Consider the following 22,813-nt stretch of genomic DNA (forward strand, 5'->3'; position numbering starts at 1 on the left):
GTACTTGGTTCATTTACTCTGATCCTTACAGTTACTCTATGAGGCAGGAAGGAAGGTGCCTATATACATGCCCAGTTTATGGGTGAGGAATCTAAATCACAAGAAAGTCAAATCAGTAACAGGAAGTGGAGGTCAAGCCTTTCCTGGCCAGGATTCTCCTTCGCCACTTTCTGAAGCTCTGAAGGAAGGACTATTACCTGGCAGTGCTCGACTTCGTCAGGCAGGACATGGATGACTGACTTGCGACCTCCATGGGCTCCAAAAAGATCGAGTTCATCAATTGCCTCAAGTGCCGCCTACACAAATGGGTGAGAATTAATTATCTTTTTAATAAACACGCATGCGTACTAATGTGGCACTCCTTTGTCATTAAGCCATCTAACACATACACATTTCTCCTAATGGCAATGAAGAATGTCTTTCAAATCTAGCTAGAGTTCTACTGTTATGGTCTCTCTTCATTTTCAGTAGCTCAGAGTCTTCCAGGATGACACGGCTCATTCCATGAATAAGAAAACATAGGAAAATACTTCCTCATATGAAGTAATATTCTACCAAAAGATGGAATAGTAACAAGTCTATAACATCATGCATGGGGGCACTAAAAATTCTTTCACTTATCTTTGCAGTTAACCTACCTCAGGATTAATTGACAAAGATAATTTGGTTTTCAGTAAAAAGTACATTTTCTGGCAGTTTAGCATAACAGAGCATATTCATTGTTGCTTTTAAAACTGTGGTTCTGGAGCCTTCGTGCTGTCTAAGCAATTCATGCCTATGTTAGGAAGGAGACGGAAAGGAGGCACACTAAATGTCGTTAGCAAGAGATTCACACTGGTGGCCTACAGGTGGATGCATTCCACAGGTACACCCTGCTTGGCTTTAAGAGTCCTCCCCTCCCCTTTTGTCTTCTGTTTCCATTTTTCTCATCTCCATCCCTGTCCTGCCTTGTCCCATCGCCTCTCTTCTCTTTTTCCTTTGTAGAACAGGGCCTCACTGTGCTGCCCAGATTGGCCCCAAATCCTGGGTTCAAGTTACCATCCTGCTTCAGTACTCTGAGAAGTTGGGATTACAGGTACACATTACAGTGCTGGCTTGAAGACCATTTTTCTAACTGGCTTTGAGTTGAAATATTTTTAGGAACAGTTGCCAGTGTCCCCCATATCTCCCTCTTGCTCTGTTCCCTTTCTATCTGGCCAGTTTCACTGATTATTGTTACTTATCTAACCTTGTAGACTTGACGATGTACATCTCACCCACAAAATGCTCGTGCTACCTTCGCTATGGCCTAGAGAGGAAGACAGGCCATTACTAACACAGCTTAACAGCAAGAGCTTGGACTCATGGCTGACACCAAATCATAAGGGTTGAACAACTTATTTTCCGTCACAAACAGATTTCAGTGTTGGAAAGCTATTTTCTTGACCTATAATTTCACTTGGCTGGAGTACAGATAGATGCCACTTGGATTTCATATATTTGCTGCTGCCTTTTGGGAAAAAAAAGTACTAGTCATATTAAATCCAAATCCCTGAAGAAGAGAACCAGACAAAGAAGTAAATACACGCAGAAGGGAGAAAAACAGGACTGTCACCTTAGCCATTCCCACAGAGCTTGCATTCAGTTCTGGAATGCCCTGATTAGTCTTATCTCCACGTTCCCACATTCCATAATCCTGGGGGAGAAAAAGGCAGCTATCAGAGATGGGGGAGTACATGAGAAATACTACGGAAAAGCAATTTCTTTATGTTAGCACAAACACAATGAAACGTGAGTATGGCTTCTCAAAGGCTTTGTGGCTTCATATATTCATTCTATTCTTGCTCAATTTCAGCCTCGGTAGAGAACTCTAGAAGAAAATACTCAAGTGGAACAAAGGAGCACACAAAGACACTCCGAAGGATTATTTCTAAATGGCATTAATTTGTAACAAACTCAATTTGCCATGAACAATATATTTTACTTATCTTAAAATCAAAGTGCTGCCCTTCTCTTGGCCAATGTCTTTGAACTTATTTAAAACAGTTTCAAAAACTATTTTTAGCACTACCTCTTGTGTAAAGAAAATGTTCAAGTAACTGAATCCAATGTCAAAAGTGACTCACTGAACATACATGGTATTAAAGACCCATTCATGCAAATTAATTCAGAATAATGTCACACAGAAGACTCAATACATACATACATACGTACATACATACATATATATACATATATATATATAAAACTTTGGTGATTCATATTTATATTAAAAAACCCAAGTGTCACATGTTGTTTCAAAATGCTGCATACACTATAGAAGGGCAAAAGCCTAACAAAGCCCAACATGGCTGCCTAAACATGACACCATGAGCAAATATGACACCAATAGACATGTTAACACGGAAGTGCAAAGGCTCAAGAAGCCTCAACCATAGACAAAGAACTCCAGGCAACTAAGATATACTGACAGTGGGAGTAATGGTCTTCCCTAGGGAAGAGCACACCAACTGGTTATTCAACACCAAATGGTCAACCCTGAAAAATATATATACAAGTAACAATATACAGAGTAGATTATAGTTAGACATTTAAGAACACACACACACACACACACACACACACACACACAATTAAAGAAAAACGGTCATGAATTTGAAAGAAAGCAAGGGTGTATATGGGAAGGTTTGGAGGGAGGGAAGGGAAGGGGAAAACGACATAACTATATTACACCCTCTCAAAATAAAGAGCATGGTTGATGGCGAAATCAGTCTTTATTTTTTAATATCAAAAGAGGAATGATGGACATAGCGGCTCCTGTTATGTAAAATCATGAAAATTGAAAATTAAGTCTAATGACTTAGATTGGAGGGTAATAAAGACCTCAAAAATATTAAAACAACCAGGCATCGTACTTATACCTATAATCCCAGCACCTAGAAGGCATAAGCAGTAAAATTGCTGAGTCTGAGGTCATCCTGTCTCAAAAAAAAAATTCAAAAGTAAAAATAAAAAAGGAACAGACAAAAAACAAAACAAAACAAAACAAGGAAGAACATTTTCAAATGTGAACACTGAAACCTAGATGCACTAGTATCATTGGAGACCCTGTCCTGCAAGCAGGTCTTGTAGGTGGACCCAAGTGTCTTTTCTCATATCTGAGCATTCTTTTGTTCCTAATATTCTATACTCCAATCTAGCAGCCATAAAATTCATCCTTGAAGACTGTGTGATTAATTCATCCTGCATTCCAGATAAACTGAGCAATAGTTTCTTTCCTAGTAGATCACATCAATGACTCTCTGCATGGCCATACCCTCTATAACCTGGCCTCCACCTTCAGCATGCCAGCAAGTTGACAGATACTCTACCATTTCCAGTGCCAACTTTCACCTGAAGTTTGTGCCTTTACTCTGCACCCTCTACCCCAAATGCTCCCAATGTCTGCCCTCCCTAAATCACACCTTCCCCCACAGCCTGTTCCTGTCTGCAACTGCTGGTTACTCATACTATCCCTGCACTCAAATGCCCTTTCTCTTATGGAAACCTACTCATCTCCCAAGGTCCAATTGAAAGAATACCTTTCCCACAAAGATCTCTCAAGTTTCTTTAGACTGGGGTCTCTCAACTTTGGCACGACTGACATTTTGAGACAGAGAAGTCTGGACATAGGGTTGAAGTGGCTTTCTTATGTATTATAGGCAGTTCCTGGCCTACACACATAAGATGCCCTCTCTCTCCTAAGTGTGATTGCCCCAAATGTTTCCGGATATTACCAATGTACCCTGTGAAAGAACAATTACCTATCAACACAAATCACTGCTTTAAAACTGGGATTAGAAAGCTATGGGTCTTGCTCATTTTTCAGGAAGTCCACTTGAGACACAGATGTGTTCGTTTGTATCCACAGTATCTATGTAGCTTTTCCTGTTGCAGAGTTAAGTAGCTGCAGAAGCCATACTACCATCTGCCCTTTCCTTACTACCTGGACAGTCAGCCTTGCAAATGAGTTATTGTTGAAAGCAGTGGTTCTTAACCTGTGAGTTGTGACCCTTTAGGAGTCAAGTAACGCTTTCAAGGGGTCACCTGAGATCATGTGAAAACACAGATATGTGCATTACAATTCATAGCAGTAGCACAACAAAAATAATTTTATGGTTGGGGGTGTCAACATAACATGAGGAACTATATTAAAGGGTCTCAGTGTCAGGAAGGTTGAGAACCAGTGCTCTAGAAGCATCTCAATCCTCATCTTCTAACACAGACAGAAGCCTTGGGGAAGCAAATTGTTGATGCTTATACTCACAGTGCAGCCTTTACTTATGGGCTGATAGGGTAATCCCCATGGTGCCCGAGTTCCCATCAAGGCATCAACATGGCCCCCTTTTCAGCCCAACTGATATCCTATGGGATATTTTAAGGTTTTATTTATAATACAGTAATGTATTCAGACAGAGTGTGTGGTACATTCTAAAATGAAATCCCCAATTATATCCCAGGACAAAAAAAAAAATATATATATATATACTTTGCATATAGATGTGCCACATTCTCACAGCTCCGAGTTTTTTAACATTCTAGTTTGACAACTGGAAAAAAAGACTACCAGCATGGGTACTTACAGCAACTTTATATGCAGCTTCTATGTAAAAGACAAGATTCTGTATGAAGGCCACTTCATCAAGGGTGAAAATAATACGCAAGCCTAATAAAGAAAAGCAATACTGTGAGCAGAGTTGCCAGCTACACACAACAAATATTTTGCTAGCATATAGGTAGGTCTTTTTTATCCAGTCTCTACTTTTCTTAAGTCCTAAGGTTGATGCCTCATCTCAGAAAACAGAAGGGAAGTAGAAGGAAAGACAGAAAGTGGGGGTAGCACCTCCACTTAGAGTGTGTCTATGGGAAGAAAGTTCAGAGATAAGGCTCGGGCTCTCTAGAACGTTATGTTTGTGCAGCAAAGATTCCAACAAAGCAAAGGTTTGAGTCCAAAAGTATTGGTAGCACAGCCTTGAGTGAGTCAAAGCAAAACTTGCACATGCCCTGGTAGAGGCTGATTTCTGTCTACAGGTGACAACTGGGACCCAGCATTCCCGGCCCTACCCCAGACACAGATGCAGATGACACCACAGGGAGGAAGCATGCTTTTCCTCTGTATAATCTACTACTAATTCATAGGACTTGGTATGTTCTCAGTGTGTGTCCCTCTGAAATGCAGTGTTGCTAATGTGACAGTACTAAGAGTGCAGACCTTTGATTTTAGGCTATGGATGGATTAGGGTCCTCATGAAAGAGGCTCCACACAGCATTCAGTTCTCAATTCTTCTAGCGTGTGAACACAAAGCTTTCTTCAGAGGAGGCTACTCTCACCTGACAGCTGAACTTGTTGGTACCTTAATCATGGCCTTTTCAGCCTCGAGAAATGTGAGAAAAGCAACTTCTGTGCTGTTTAAATTTCCCAGTCTTGGGTATTTTGTTATCGTTGTACAAATGGACAGACGCTGCCTCCTTCACCTTCTGATTTGAGAGTCAAATGGCTGTGGCTCACCTGAGGCAGTCATCTGAGCCAGGAACAGGAGGAAGAGGGAGGTGGCATCCACCTGGAGGTGGCCCCACTGGTCATCCGCCACCACGGTACTGCAAGTGGCGGTGTTGTACTTGGCGTGCAGACTGTCCTTGGTGCTCTGAGTGTGCTTGAACTTCTCCACTTTGTCCACCTGAAGAAGGCGAGATGGCATCACATAGCTCTACGCAAGTTCATGACTGGCAGATGTCATATGCAGGGATAATCACTGAATCTACTAGAACTCTTATCTGCTATCTCTGGGAGCCAGGAGGGTGGCAAGGAGCTGCTAATGAGCACTACACATAGGAGCCATGATGGAGACTCTTGCCACTCGTTCAGTGGAAATACCTCAGCCCAGAGCTCATAGGTGAGGCTCAGATCAAAAGGTCTCCTTGTCCACAGACTCCCCAGGAGTGGTGCATGGTAGGATCTCAAGGACATAGGGAGGGAAGGAAAAGAGCCTGTTTAAATGCCGACTTCTCTTTTCAGAACATGGCAAAGAAAAGAGCACAATGTTTTTGGCTATTCTGACTAAGGATGGGGTGGTAGCACACATACCTCTGAACCAGTGCAGATTCTTATGGAAGGTTCTGTGTATAATATTGCAACAAATTGTTTCAATTACCCTACACTGAAGATATCAGTAAATAATGATGTCAATTTAACAACATGGATTACATTGATTTGATCAACTTTCTGTGTGTGTGTGTGTGTGTGTGTGTGTGTGTGTGTGTGTCTGTGCGCGCAGACATGCATGTGGAGGCAGGGCAGAGGATAACTTGTGGAAATTATTTCTCCCCATCTAGCAGGTGGATGCTGGCACTGAACTCAGGTCTTCGGGCTTAGTGATGATTGAGTCATCTAGCTGGCCCCAATAATGAAAAAAATAAAAGCTCAAGCACTTGATTTGAAGTGAAAACACCCAGAATAAACAATAACTAGCACGTGGGTTTCTCTGAGTGGTTTTAATATTCTTTTTTCTAAATAAAAAAAGACATGTTCTCCTTTTATACACATAAATCTTTGAAAGAGGGCCTTCAAAACTGCCCTCTGAAACTGGTTCTATAGCATCATAAAATTATTGAGGATAATTTTTAAAAGAGGAAGTAAGCAAACTATTTCTGGTTTGCTTGAGGTTTCTCCTTGAGGAAGTTCCAAATGTAACAAAGATGTCATCCCAATTGAAATGACATAAATGCACATAACCAATGCTTTGTAGGAAATAGTCTGTCACATCCCACCTACCTGTCTCATCATGCACTGGAGAAGACCTCGCATCAGCTTCACCACATTCTGTGGAAATACGGCAGCATCAGTTACAAGGCTTCAAGAAAACTGACTACTCATACATGGCCAATAAGCCAGTGTTGTCTGGCAATGTTCCAGAAAAGACAGAGCGCAACTATCCATAAGTATTCTAATTGTTCACATTATTAAGACTTTTCTACTCCATCACAAAATAAATATTTTGACAAAGTGATTTATTTCAAATAAAAGGGTTAGAGCAGATGCATCTTTGGGCTCTGGAATTTGGTTACTCCAAACTGACATTTTTATAAGCTTTGTATTCTGGAACTCTATGTTATATTTCTTAGTAATTTATTTTTGTTATACTAAGGACAAATTAATCCTACTATGCCTGTCCAAAAGTAATGATATTTTTCCAAAAGAGCCATTTGTGACACCATTATTGGACCACTGAGCAAAGTTCTTAAAAATACAAGTGGCATCTAAGATTTTTTTAATAATGTGACTATTAAATATTGCAACCAATTATTATCACTATCATCATTTTAAATCATAACAATTCTACATTAATTAATTAGACACTGCATCCAAATGCTGTGAAAAACATTTATCTTGTTTTGAATTGGAGCACCAGCGTTATAAGGTGGGTAGTATTTTTACCTCAGCCTCTACATGAGGAACCTGAGCCTGCCTGAAGGAGATGAAGTAACATTTCTCAACTCTGTGATCACAAGGGGTGGAGTAAAACAAAACCTAGATAATCAGACATCACGGACTGACTACTTACAGGCATGGGTGTATCATGGCACATACCATGCTATACAGGTGACAGAGTAAAAAGGGCCCGAAAATTTATGGCCAGGGAAAATTCTGGAAGTCAGACCCTTCCTCCTCTAAAATTCTAGGATCCTAGAATATAATTCTAATTTTTGTTACAAAATCCTCAAGTACAAGGTAAAGGTAGCACTGTTACAATGCTTACACTACAGACAACATACACATTTGTCAACCGACTTCCCCTTAAACTAAGTAAAGCTATTTGCCAGAAAAAGAAATAAGTGTGTTCCCAAAGACACAACTAAGAAAGAGAACTTCAGACCAATATCCCTCATGAACATTGATGCAAAAATACTCAGTAAAATACTGGCAAATCGGATCCAAGAACACATCAAAACAATCATTCACCACGATCAAGTAGGTTTCATCCCAGGAATGCAGGGATGGTTCAACATACGAAAATCCATCAACGTAATCCACCATATAAACAAGCTGAAAAACAAAAATCACATGATCATCTCACTAGATGCTGAAAAAGCCTTTGACAAAATCCAACACCCCTTCATGATAAAGGTCTTGGAGAGATCTGGGATAACAGGGACATACTTAAACATAATAAAAGCTATATACAGTAAACCAACAGCCAACATCAAACTAAATGGACAGAAACTCAACGCAATTCCTCTAAAATCAGGAACAAAACAAGGATGTCCATTCTCTCCAAACCTTTTCAACATGGTACTTGAAGTTCTAGCTATTGCCATACGACAACAAAGGGGGATCAAGGGGATACAAATTGGGAAGGAAGAGGTCAAACTTTCACTGTTTGCAGACGATATGATAGTTTACATCAATGACCCAAAGAACTCTACCAGGGAACTCTTACAGCTGATTAACACCTTCAGCAAAGTGGCAGGCTACAAGATCAACTCAAGAAAATCAGTAGCCCTAATATATACAGATGATAAAAGGGCTGAAAGAGAAATCAGAGAAACATCACCCTTTACAATTGCCACAAACAACATAAAACACCTTGGGGTAACGCTAACCAAACAAGTGAAAGACCTGTATCGTAAGAACTTTGAATCTTTAAAGAAAGAAATTAAAGAAGCCCTCAGAAAATGGAAAGATCTCCCATGCTCTTGGATAGGTAGGATCAATGTAGTAAAAATGGCAATCCTACCAAAAGCAATCTACAGATTCAATGCAATCCCCATTAAAATCCCAGCACAGTTCTTCACAGACCTTGAAAGAACAATAATCAATTTTGTATGGAAAAACAAAAGACCCAGGATAGCCAAAACAACCCTGTTCAACAAGGCAACGTCCGGAGGCATCACCATCCCTGACCTCAAGCTCTATTATAGAGCTATAGTCCTGAAAACAGCTTGGTATTGGCACAAAAATAGACAGGTAGACCAATGGAATCGAATTGAAAATCCGGGTATTAACCCACACACGTACGAACATCTGATCTTTGACAAAGAAGCTAAAAATATACAATGGAATAAAGAAAGCATCTTCAACAAATGGTGCTGGCATAATTGGAGACTGGCATGTAGAAGAATGCAGATCGATCCATGTCTATCGCCATGCACAAAACTTAAGTCCAAATGGATCAAAGACCTCAACATAAATCCAGCCACACTGAACCTCTTAGAAGAGAAAGTGGGTGGTACCCTTGAACGAATTGGCACAGGAAACAGCTTCCTGAACATAACACCAGTAGCACAGGCAGTAAGATCAACAATTAATAAATGGGACCTACTGAAACTGAGAAGCTTCTGTAAGGCAAAGGACACAGTCAGCAAGACAAAAAGGCAGCCCACAGAATGGGAAAAAATATTCACTAATCCCACATCTGACAGAGGGTTGATCTCCAAAATTTACAAAGAACTCAAGAAGCAAGTCTCCAAAACACCCAAGGACCCTATTAAAAAGTGGGCTGCAGAACTAAATAGAGAGTTTTCAATAGAGGAGTCTAAAATGGCTGAGAGGCACTTGAGAAAGTGCTCAACATCCTTAGCCATCCGGGAAATGCAAATCAAAACAACTCTCAGATACCATCTCACCCCTGTCAGAATGGCTAAAATCAAAAACACCAATGACAATTTATGCTGGAGAGGATGTGGTGAAAGGGGGACACTCCTCCATTGCCGGTGGGAGTGCCAACTGGTTCAGCCACTTTGGAAATCAGTGTGGAGATTCCTCAGAAAAATGGGAATAAACCTACCACAAGACCCAGCAACTCCACTCTTAGGCATATATCCAAAAGATGCCCATTCATACAACAAAGATGTCTGTTCCACTATGTTCATGGCAGCTTTATTTGTAATTGCCAGAACGTGGAAGCAACCTAGATGTCCCTCACCTGAAGAGCGGGTAGAGAAAATGTGGTAAATCTATACAATGGAGTACTATTCAGCAGAAAAAAATAATGGAATCATGAGATTCGCAGGCAAATGGATGACACTAGAAGAAACCATCCTGAGTGAGGTAACCCAGTCACAAAAAGAGAAACATGGCATGTACTCTCTCATATATGGATTTTAGACATAGATCTGGGGAGTGCCAGCCTACAATCCTATGGCCAGAGAGTCTGGGAAACAGAAACTTTATTTAGTGGCTGATCTAGAAGAGGCAGACTCCCTTGGTTAAGTACTGAGCTGAACTCAAGAAAGCCAGTAACAGAGAGGGAGGACTGATGATCAAAGGGATTAAGACTGGGCTGGTTTAACCCCCAGAAACAGCTGACCAGACAAAGGTTAACTCTTGAATCCCAGGCATTAGCCTGGGAAGCCAGCATGGGACTGATCAAGACCCCCTGAATCTGGGTGTCAGTGAGGAGGCCTAGGGAATCTATTGAGCCTTGGGCAGCAGATCTGTACCCATCCCAAGTATACACACGGACTTTGGACTCCCATAGAACAATGTGAGGTGCACTCTCACCCTGAACTCTTGGGGAAGGGTCTAGGCCCTGCCCTATATGAAATGACACACTATGCACACCCCCATGGAGGGCCTCACCCTCCCTGGAGAAATGAGGGGATAACGGGGGGGGGGGGAGGGCACGGGAGGAAGGGAGGGAATGGGAGAGGGACCTGGATCTGACTTGTGAAGCAACCTTGTTTCTTATCTAAATTTAAACTGGAAAATAAAATTAAAAAAAAAAGAAATAAGTGTGTTCCAACTTGGACTAATGCTGCCAAACCCCAGTAGTTGGGAAGCATCTGGAAATGTGGGGATAGGGGCATTCTAATCATAACAATGACGGAGGTGAAGGTTACTGGAACCTAATGATCAGGATCAGAGTCCCTAAATATCCCCAAATGTACAAGACAATCTCACACAAATGAAAGATTGTGTCAATCAAGCCCCAAATACCCCAAATGAATATTACTTGAAGATGTCCAGGGGTTATTATTTTCCATAATCAAAGGTGATGTTTCCATTAGTACTTATTTATTGAGACAGAATATCACTATGCAGCTCTGGATGGTCTGGAACTCACGATGTAGACCAGGATGGCTTAAAACTCACAGAGATATATCTGCCTCTGCCTTCTGAATAGTGGGATTAAAGGTATGTACCACTATGCCTAGTCCCATCATTTATTTGGAAACACATCAGATAGTAAAAGACATTAAATATGAAACACTGTGGTCTGTTTGGGTTTCAGCAAAGGAATAGAAATTTTAATCAACCTTACTCTGTGTGTGTGTGTGTGTGATGAGAGAGTTGCAAGATACCTGATATCAGATTATTAATCAACCTTACTGTGCATGCATGCATGCGTGCGTGTGTGTATGTGTGTGAGTATGATGGGAGAGTTTGACACATGACTCAAATTATTATACCAAAAATAACTGATTCACTCATCCATGCATCTTTCTAGAGGAGCAGTCAGTGATTGCTATTTGTAATTTTTAAAACCTTATAGACCTCAAAAACTGAATTATTTCCATCACCTGACACTGAACAAGCCCTGGTCAAATGCAAACTTTGCTCCCAGAGATAAGCTTCCTTTCTTAGCCTTCCCACAGTTGTCAAATTTCCTTCATGCTGCTTATCACTCATGCCCATTTGGTTACTATAACAAGCAACAACTGGGCTGAAAGAACTTTTCCTGGGTCCAATCATTCACTAGCTATGAAAACTGTCCAGGAATGTATGAATTAAAGATAAATCCCATAACTAGGTATTCATTTGGTACAGTGCATACTTAACTTGTGTGAGGCTCCAAGTTCAGTCCCCACCCCCTAAATTCCATCTTTATAAAGATACACTTCAAATGTTCTCATGCCAAGATGATTATACTTTTATAGTTCAGTGCTCCTTACCTAAACACTACTACTCAAAACATTTGGAAAATATCTCCTCTACTCAGGGTAGAATATTTTCTTTGGATTTTGGAAAATATTTTCCCAGTACTGGGGAACTGAACATAGCATATCAGTTACATCCTTCCCCTGATTTTGGAAACCTTAATAAAATACCTTCATTGAGCTATATGGCAAATAACATAGGCACAAAAATTAAATAATGCCAAATTGGCTCAAATCTAAAGAGTGACTATGAATAAGTAAGACTCACTTCCTGGAAAATGGTGCAAACTAGGAAGGTGTTTTTAAGGATGTGTAAGAATTGTTTTAAACAGTGGCAACAACATCTAGATAAATATTCTTTAGGATGTAACCAACCACTCTGAAAAGCACATGCTTTGGGATGTCTGCTCTAATGCATCAGCTTTTTTGCCTTCTATTTATTTTTTTCATTTGGTGCCCAGGGTAAGGAGTTGGTACATGTAGTGGATGGCCATGTACCACCTTTGCATAAACAATCCTGAGAGAGAAATATAACCAGGTAGGCATAATAACATGTTGGGGGTAGGAATTTTGGATGTTTAATGTGATTTGTGATATCATTGTTTTATCTCAAACACAAAGATAAATGTGTGGTGTCAACTATCTGAATGTCTTCATAAAGTATTCTATAGCAGAAATGAAGGACTGCACCCTGAACTGTTCCGCACATACAACGATTTCCCCATGGGTTTTCTAGTTCAAGAAAAGGTACGGAGCAGACAAGACAATGATGTTGGTCATTATTACCTGTTCCAACTCATAGGCCTTGGCTTTATCTTCATCGCGGTCAGCATTCTTGCGGTAGGCCATACCCAGGCCCCAAACAGCCAGTATGCTATAGATGTTGTCCCGTACCCAGGCATCCTTCTGGTCATGGCTGGCTGATAACAGCCCAGTGACTGGGTTCTATTAGGGAAGAGACACAAAAATGCAAGGCATCACCCTTCATAAATCTATATAATTAATGTTTACCTATGGAGGCAAATAAGGACTTGAGAACAAAGAACACAGAGACACCGGAGTTCTTCTTCTCTCTATCTCGGATGCCTCATTCATACAACTAGGAGATGAGACTAGAAAATGTCTAAGGAACTTTCTAATTCTTATGCTCTTTTTGAAACCTTAAGACCAGACCAAACTGTTTTAATGTCTAAAAGAGAAGAAACACCAAACAGAAAAAAAAAATCTACCAGGCCTTACCAATCTGCGAATTGTGGGTTTCAGGTCTCCTTGGCCTTCATGTTTCCAATCAGTTGGTAAAACACTGAACCTGGGAACAACCTCCTAGCTCTATGTGGTCAGAAAAGCTTCCAGCCCTGTCTGCTACCATGTCTGCAACCCAAATACTTCATTCACCTGACCAGAAGATGCTATGTAGGAGGGCATACCGGAGCCCTCATTAGCTGTGATAACACTGATGTGTTCTAGAAAAGCAGTAGAGTCAACAAAAAGGTTTGGACCCTCTCATGAAAAGTTGTTCACAAATGTTCATAACAGCACTATTCATAAGTATTGAAAAGCAGAAATGGCAAGTATCTATCATCTGATAAATGAATGAAATATTTCCCTTTCTTTCTTAAAAATTATTTTATGTGTATATGCACTTTGCCTGCATACATGTATGTAAACTATGTGCGTGCCTGGTACCCACAGAGGTCAGAAGAGAGTGTTAGATTCCCTAGAACTGAAGTCATAGATGGTTGCAAATCATGTGGTTGCTAGGAACTGATTCTGGGTTCTCTACAAGACCAAGTGCTCTTAGCCACCAAGCCGTCTCTCCAGCCCAGTTTTCTCTTTTGTACATACAGAAGATTAAAGTTAATTGGGGTGACAGATGCACAATCCCACGAATATACTAAAAAGCAGTTGTGTACTTTAGATAAATGAATTCTGAAGTACCTAAATTATATGTCAATAAAGCTATGTATGTATTGGGGGTACTGGGGATTGAAACTGGAGCATCCTACATGTTAGGCAAATATCCTACCACTGAACTATATTCCCAGTCCAATATTTTTAAATTCAACCCTAATAAAAACTCTCAGTCCACAGATAAAATGGTTAAGAAATGAGTCACATGAAGTTGGCCAACTTCTGAAAATATACAGAGATATGTATGTAATAAAATATACTTTTACAATTAGAACCTTGCCTCCTTAAAAATATCTTACTTGGCAGTTTAATACATTATCTGTACTATTACCCACCGGTTTTTGTGAGCCACCCAAATGGGTCTATGTGTTTAGAGGTCTGGGGTCTTTGTTTGACATTGGTATGAACTGGTGTCATTCTGCAAGTTAAAAATAAAACCGCAGCCCCTCCAAGACTCCAACCCCAGCGAGCCCAGCTTCAGGTGAGATTGGGTCTCCGGCGGGGACCGCCCGCCCATCACCCATCCACCTCGATCTTCGGGGCCCGCTCCAGGCATCCAGAAGACCCGCCCACACAGGAAAGACATCAGCCTCTCCAAGACCCCAACCCCAGCTAGTCCAGCTTCAGGTGAGATTGGGTCTCCGGCAGGGAACGCCCGCCCATCACCCATCACCCTCAATCTTCGGGGCACTCCCGGCATCCAGAAGACACGCCCACACAGGAAAGACATCAGCCCCTCCAAGACCCCAACCCCAGCGAGTCCAGCTTCAGGAAAGACATCAGCCCCTCCAAGACCCCAACCCCAGCGAGTCCAGCTTCAGGAAAGACATCAGCCCCTCCAAGACCCCAACCCCAACGAGTCCAGCTTCAGGAAAGACATCAGCCCTCCCAAGACCCCAACCCCAGCGAGTACAGCTTCAGGAAAGACATTAGCCCCTCCAAGACCCCAACCCCAGCGAGTACAACTTCAGGAAAGACATCAGCCCCTCAAAGACCCCAACCCCAGCGAGTCCAGCTTCAGCATCCCCAGCTTCAGCTGTAGGAAGGAAGGAGACCAGTGGAGACGGAAAGACCCCACCAGCACCCACTGGAAGAAGAGATGAGAAGAAGACAGAATAAGAGATCACTCAGCAATAGAAACACCAACATGACCCCACCAGAATCCAGGGATCCAACACCAGCAAGACCCGAAAAGCACAACATAGACGAAGAAGAGGAGACAGACCTTAAAAATTATTTCATGAAGATGATGGAGACCCTCAAAGAAGAAACGAGGAAATCCCTTAAAGAAATAGAAGAAAAAACAAACAAAAAATCCATGAAATGGGGGAAAATTCAAGAAATAAACAAATCTCTCAAAGAATCTAAAGAGCACCAAGAAAAAAACAACCAAAAAAAATTTAGGAAACAGCTCAAACATTTGAAGGATTGAAAGCTGAAATAGAAACGATAAAGAAAACACAGAATGAAGGGATGCTGGAAATAGAAAAGCTCGGTAAACGATCTGGAACTACAGATGCAAGTATCACCAATAGAATACAAGAGATAGAAGAGAGAATCTCAGGTGTTGAAGACTCATTAGAGGATATAGAGTCGTCAACCAAAGAAAATCTCAAAACCAACAAATCCTTAAAACAAAATATCCTGGAAATATGGGACACCATGAAGAAGCCAAACCTAAGAATAATAGGTATAGAAGAAGGTGAAGAAATTCAACTTAAAGGTACAGAAAACATATTCAACAAAATCATAGAAGAAAACTTCCCTAACCTAAAGAAAGATATGCCTATGAAAGTACAAGAATCTTACAGAACACCAAATAGGCTTGACCAGAAAAAGAAGTCACTTCGCCATATAATAATCAAAACATCAAACCTACAGAGTAAAGAGAAAATATTAAGAGCAGCTAAAGAAAAAGGCCAAGTAACATACAAAGGCAGACCTATCCGAATTACACCTGAGTTCTCAATGGAAACGATGAAAGCCAGAAGATCCTGGTCAGATGTCCTACAAACGCTAAGGGAACAAGGATGCCAGCCCAGGCTACTATATCCAGCAAAGCTCTCAATTACCATAGATGGAGAAAACAAAATATTCCATGACAAAGCCAGATTTAAACAATACGTATCCATGCTCTACAGAAAATGCTAGAAGGAAAACCTAGAGCCAAGGAAGATAACTACATTCACAAAGACACAGGCAATATATAATCCCACTTTACAAAACACCAAAAGAAAAAGGGAGGAGAAACTACACAAAATAACTTCACTAACAATAAATCAAGCGCAAACAAGGATCACCAATCAATGGTCATTAATATCCCTCAATGTCAACGGCCTCAACTTGCCTATAAAAAGACACAGACTAGCAGAATGGATACGAAGACAGAACCCTTCCTTCTGCGGCATACAAGAAACACATCTCAACATCAAAGACAGACGTTATCTCAGAGTAAAGGGCTGGGAAAAGATCTTGCAATCAAACGGCCCCAAGAAACAAGCGGGCGTAGCAATCCTAATATCTAACAAATGAGACTTCAAATTAAAATCAATCAAAAGAGATGAAGAAGGGCACTTCATATTCATCAAAGGAAAAATACATCAAGACGAAGTCTCAATTTTAAAAATCTACGCCCCAAATACAAAGGCACCTACATTCGTGAAAGAAACATTACTAAAGCTCAAAATGCACATAAAATCTCACACACTAATAGTAGGAGACTTCAACACTCTGCTCTCACTGCTAGACAGGACCTCCAGACAGAAACTTAACAAAGAAACAAAAGAATTAATAGAAGTTATGACCCAACTGGGTTTAACAGACATCTATAGAACATTCCACCCAAATACAAAGGGATATACCTTCTTCTCGGCACCACATGGAACCTTCTCTAAAATTAACCACATAATAGGAAACATAGCAAATCTCCACAGATACAAAAAAATTGGAATAACCCCCTGCATCTTATCAGACCACCATGCATTAACATTAGAATTCAACAATAACACAAATCGCAGAAACCCTACAAACTCATGGAGATTGAACAATGCACAATTGCACCATCCCTGGGTAAAGGAACAAATAAAAAAAGAAATTAAAGACTTCCTCGATTTCAATGAGAATGAAGACACAACATACACAAACTTATGGGACACTTTGAAAGCAGTGCTGAGAGGAAAGTTTATAGCACTAAGTGCCCACATGAAAAAACTGGAGAACCGTCATACTAGAGAATTAATAGCACAGCTGAATGTTCTAGAACAAAAAAGAAGCAAACTCCCCCAGGAGGAGCAGACGCCAGGAAATAATCAAATTGAGGGCTGAAATCAACCAAGTAGAAACCAGGAAAACACTGAGAAGAATCAATGAAACAAAGAGTTGGTTCTTTGAGAAAATCAACAAAATAGACAAACCTCTGTCCAAACTAACCAAAAGACAGAGAGAGAGCATGCTAATTAACAAAATCAGGGATGAAAAAGGGGACATAACAACGGACTCTGAGGAAATCAAGAGAATCATCAGGGCATACTTTGAAAATCTGTAGTTCACAAAATTTGAAAATTTAAAGGAAATGGACAATTTCCTGGATAGATATCACTTCGCCAAAACTAAATCAAGAACAGATAAACAACCTAAACAGACCTATAACCCCTAATGAAATAGAAGCAGTCATCAAAAGTCTCCCAAACAAAAAAAGCCCAGGCCCAGATGGCTTCAGTGCAGAATTCTACCAGAAATTCAAAGAAGAGCTAATGCCAATACTCCTCAAAATATTCCACACAATAGAAGCAGGAGGCTTACTGCCAAACTCTTTCTACAAGGCTACAATTACCTTGATACCCAAGCCACACAAAGACACAACTAAGAAAGAGAACTGTAGACCAATTTCCCTCATGAACATTGATGCAAAAATACTCAATAAAATACTCGCAAACCGGATTCAAGAACACTTCAGAAAAATCATCCACCATGATCAAGTAGGCTTCATTCCAGGAATGCAGGGATGGTTCAACATTAGAAAATCTATCAATGTAATCCACCATATTGACAATCTGCGAAAGAAAAACCACATGATCATCTCACTAGATGCTGAAAAAGCCTTTGACAAAATCCAGCACCCCTTCATGATAAAGGTCCTAGAGAGATCAGGGATAACTGGAACGTACCTGAATATAATAAAAGCAATATACAGTAAACCAACAGCTAACATCAAACTAAATGGAGAGAAACACAAAGCAATTCCTCTACAATCAGGAACAAGTCAAGGCTGTCCACTCTCTCCATATCTCTTCAATATTGTACTTGAAGTTCTAGCTACAGCAATAAGACAACAAAAGGAGATAAAGGGGATACAAATAAGAAGTCAAACTTTCACTATTTGCAGATGATATGATAGTTTACATAAGTGACCCAAAAAACTCCGCAAGGTTACTCCTAGAGCTGATAAACACCTTCAGCAATGTGGCAGGATACAAGGTAAACTCAAAAAACTCAGTGGCCCTATTATATACAGATGATGAAGTGACTGAGAAAGAAATCAGAGAAACATCACCTTTTACAATAGCCAAAAACAGCATCAAATATCTGGGGATAATGTTAACCAAGGAAGTGAAAGACCTGTATATCAAGAACTTTGTGTTTTTAAAGAAAGAAATCAAAGAAGATACCAGAAAATGGAAAGATCTCCCATGCTCTTGGATTGGTAGGATCAACATAATAAAAATGGCAATCTTGCCAAAAGCAGTCTATAGATTCAATGCAATCCCTATCAAAATTCCATCACAATTCTTCAAGGACCTGGAAAGAACATTAATCAACTTTATATGGAAAAACAAAAGGCCCAGGATAGCCAAAACATCCCTATACAATAAAGGAACTTCAGGAGGCATCACCATACCTGACTTCAAGCTCTATTATAGAGCTATAGTCCTGAAAACAGCTTGGTATTGGCACAAAAATAGGCAGGTAGACCAATGGAACCGAATCGAAAGCCTAATTTTAACCCACACACCTATGAGCACTTGATTTTTGACAAAGAAGCTAAAACTATACAATGGAAAAAAGAAAGCATCTTCAACAAATGGTGCTGGCATAACTGGGTACTGGTATGCAGAAGACTGCAGATAGATCCAGGTTTATCGCCTTGTACAAAACTTAAGTCCAAATGGATCAAAGATCTCAACATAAATCCAGCCACACTGAAACTTTTAGAAGAGAAAGTGGGAGATACTCTTCAACGAGTTGGTACAGGAGACCATTTCCTAAACATAACACCAGTGGCACAGGCACTGAGATCGACAATTAACACATGGGACCTTCTGAAACTAAAAAGCTTCTGTAAGGCAAAGGACACAGTCAAAAAGACAAAAAGGCAGGCCACAGAATGGGAAAAGATATTCACTAACCCTACATCTGACAGAGGGCTAATCTCCAAAATTTACAAAGAACTCCAGAAACAAGTCTCCAAAACACCAAAGGATCCACTTGAAAGGTGGGGTATAGAGCTAAATAGAGAATTCCCAGTAGAGGAGGCTAAAATGGCCAAGAGACACTTAAGAAAGTGCTCAACATCCTTAGCCATCAGGGAAATGCAAATCAAAACGACTCTGAGATACCATCTTACTCCTGTCAGAATGGCTAGAATCAAAAACACTGAAGACAATTTATGCTGGAGAGGATGTGGAGAGAGAGGAACACTCCTCCACTACTGGTGGGAGTGCCGACTCATACAGCCTCTTTGGAAATCAGTATGGAGATTCCTCAGGAAAATGGGAATTAATCTACCACTAGACCCAGCAATTCCACTCTTAGGCATTTATCCAAATGAGGCAGGTTCATACAAGAGCATCTGCTCCACTATGTTCATAGCAGCATTATTTGTAATAGCCAGAACCTGGAAGCAACCTAGATGCCCCTCAACTGCAGAGTGGATAGAGAAAATGTGGTACATTTACACAATGGAGTATTACTCAGCAGAAAAAAACAATGGAATCTTGAAATTCGCAGGGAAATGGATAGCACTGGAAGAAACCATCCTGAGTGAGGTAACCCAGTCGCAAAAAGACAAACATGGTATGTACTCACTCATATATGGATTTTAGACATGGATCAGGATAGTGCCACTCGGCACTTCCACAGATCGAGAGTCTGGGAAACAGGAAAGAACCTAAAAGATATGCATATATGCATAATACCCAAGAGAAGAGGATGGAGACAAGATCCTCTGAATGGATGGGGAACACGGTGAGGGGTGGGGGGGAGTGGGACCTGGGAAGAAGAGAGGGGGTGAAGAGGAAGGGAGTTGGTCATGGGGGAACAAGAAGTTGAGGGGGTGGGGGTAGAATAGGGGGAAGAGGGAATCATAGGTTCGAAGACAGATCAGGCACCAGAGTGACCTCGAGTGATCTAAAGGGATAACACCAATTGGCAAGCTAAGCAATAGTGGAGGGACCACCTCGAATGCCCATCCCTGATAATGAACTTGATGTCTATAACCATCCGGGAGCCTTCATCCTGTGACTGATGGAAGCAGAGGCAAACACACAATTAATCACTGAACTGAACCCAAGGAACCCAGTGACAGAGAGAGAGGAGTGATGAGTAAATTGGCAAAGAATGGGCTGGCAAAACCAGCAGAGACAGCTGATCTGAACAGGGGAGAGCTCTTGGACCCCAGACAGACAGTGGGGAGGCCAGCATGGGACTGATCTGGACCCCCCAAATGTGAGTGTCAGGGAGAAGGCCTGGGCAACCTATGGGGCCCTGAGCTGTGGATCAGTGTCTATCCCTGGTATACAAACTGTCTTCGTGTGCCTATAGCACAAAGAGAGATGCTCTCTCAGCCTGGACTCTTAGGGGAGTGCTTGGACCCTACCAAGAGTAAAATGACAGACTCTAGATATCCCCTATGTGGAAGGATTTGGCAATAGGGTGGGAGGGGGGGGAAGGGGAGTGCGGGAGGAGGGGAGGGAGAGGGAACTGGGATTGACATGTAAAACAAGCTATTTAAAATTAAAATAAAAATGATAAAAAAATTTTATTTTTAGTAATGTATAAAATACAAATAAAAAATAAAAAAAACCGCACGGCTCAGTGGTACAGTGCTTTGCTGGCATGCATCAGGCCCTGGGTTCAATACAAGTGTAAAGGAAAACAATAACCATTATTCAGAGGGCACTATATTATTTACAGGAAGAGTCATGAAAAATTCCATTGGGTAATTTTGAAAGGACACTGCCAAAGCTACTAGATATTAAAAAAAAATATTGGCAGTTTTTACATGGTCCCACAAAAGAAAATAAATATTTCACTTTCTCTTTTAACTAATCTATACTCTATAAAAATATTTAAAACTCAACAGATATCTGCAGGAACAACAGCATTCAATGTACTAAAATAGTTCTCCTGCCAACAACTACAAATCAATGGCTCTAAAGTCAATGAAAGTCCATGGGAAATTAGGGTGCTACTGCGCTCAACAAAAAGGATACTTTCTGATTTGCTTACTGCTTTAATCTATAAAACAGAATGTGTTATGAAACAAGAAGATGTGGGAATTTCCACTCAGTTGCCAAGGGCAGAAAGTATAAGTGCTATTCCTATAGTGGATTGCTGAACATCATATGCATAGCGTATTCAGCTATATCTGTCCTGAGGCCTGATGGATAAGCTTGTGACAGGAAGACATCAAGAGATCCTAAGTAAGAAACCAATGTCTTCCTCGCATGCCCCACTAACCTTTAGTGTAAAACAGCTTTCAAAAACCCAGTCCATGTAACAACATGTATGTGTGTGTATATTTATGTATATATAATGTTTCCCTTTTTTCTTTGTGCTACCAAAACTGAAAGTCATATATTAAATATTATAATAAAGTGATACATATACACATATACTTTGCTATAAATCCTTGCTCACACAGAAACTTTTTTTAGAGGGTATCAGTTTTTAATGAGACAGGAATTATAGGATCACTGCTCACCTTGCGTTTCTCATTCAGCAGAACCTGAGGAGATCCTCTCAAGCCACCAGGAATAACTCAAATTCAAGAACATGCATGCAGGGATCTACTATTATGATAGATATCCATTACAGGGCTTTCATTACCACTACAAAAATACAGCAATTAATGTCCTTACGGCAGATGCTGCTTTCAATAGTGGATTTTTTTTGTCTTTTAAACAGGGATGAATTTTATTCGAGACTGTTCCATCACCACATCCTGGTGACATCCCAAAGGTTTCCACCCCAGTACCCTCACCATAAAGATAATGGTTTCAGCATATACATCACACCATAGTCAGGGAAAAATAATAACAACAAAAAGTGAAGATACTTAAATTATACAACCCCCTCAAGGAGACAGTCCTCAATGATCTAAAGATAGCCACAAAATAGTGCTTCTTCAAGATTTCATGCATGAATTTGCAGATAATGCTCCAGATCAAATCTCTAATCAGGATCCACTGCTGCGGCATAATTTAACTTGAATAACCTTCTTAAACACTCTAGATGCAGATGCATATAGGTACTTTGGGGTTAAGGCTTCACTTAGCACCTAGAGGGGAGAACACAAATCTTATCATAATATCGGTTTTTGCTTCTTGTTCAGAATGATGCGTGTTTCCGCATCAGCTAGCACGCTAACCCTTTAGAGAAAGACAGTCACCTGAATACAGCTCTCTATCTCAGCATTCAGTATAAATAACGTTATTTGCAAGTAACTCTAAAATAATGGCTATCATTCCTGGAACACGGGGCACTCACAGCTTCAAGTACTTTGTACACATCATATGCAACATTTACTCTCCAGTGAGCTTTTCTGGTATGGAATTTCTATACTGTCAGGTTCTATGTATGTGTACTTTTAAAATAAATATTCCTCCTTCCTGTAAATAACTTTTTAACATTTTCAACTTTTTGTCAGTCTAATGGCATGAAATGGCACTGCACTGCCACCCTCAAGTTTGTTTTATTTCTCTGTCTTTTGGGAAGGGGCCACTGGATT

General features: G+C 40.6%; 1 protein-coding gene across 4 annotated transcripts in view; it reads right to left on the minus strand.

Annotated features, from left to right (window-relative positions):
* Phka2 (phosphorylase kinase regulatory subunit alpha 2) overlaps window positions 1–22,813 on the minus strand; it is a 92,643-nt gene that overhangs the window by 54,144 nt on the left and 15,686 nt on the right. For all 4 annotated transcript variants that reach the window (XM_040744118.1, XM_040744119.1, XM_040744117.1 and 1 more), the window contains exons 2-7: window positions 12,682–12,840; window positions 6,791–6,838; window positions 5,528–5,696; window positions 4,602–4,684; window positions 1,595–1,675; window positions 198–296 (exon numbers count right to left, since the gene is read on the minus strand). In XM_040744118.1, coding sequence (XP_040600052.1) covers window positions 198–296; window positions 1,595–1,675; window positions 4,602–4,684; window positions 5,528–5,696; window positions 6,791–6,838; window positions 12,682–12,840 — 639 coding nt within the window. The remainder of the gene's footprint in view (window positions 1–197; window positions 297–1,594; window positions 1,676–4,601; window positions 4,685–5,527; window positions 5,697–6,790; window positions 6,839–12,681; window positions 12,841–22,813) is intronic.

The sequence above is a fragment of the Mesocricetus auratus genome, unplaced genomic scaffold (assembly GCF_017639785.1).
Source record: "Mesocricetus auratus isolate SY011 unplaced genomic scaffold, BCM_Maur_2.0 Super-Scaffold_100003, whole genome shotgun sequence".
NCBI classification, from domain to species: Eukaryota; Metazoa; Chordata; class Mammalia; order Rodentia; family Cricetidae; genus Mesocricetus; species Mesocricetus auratus.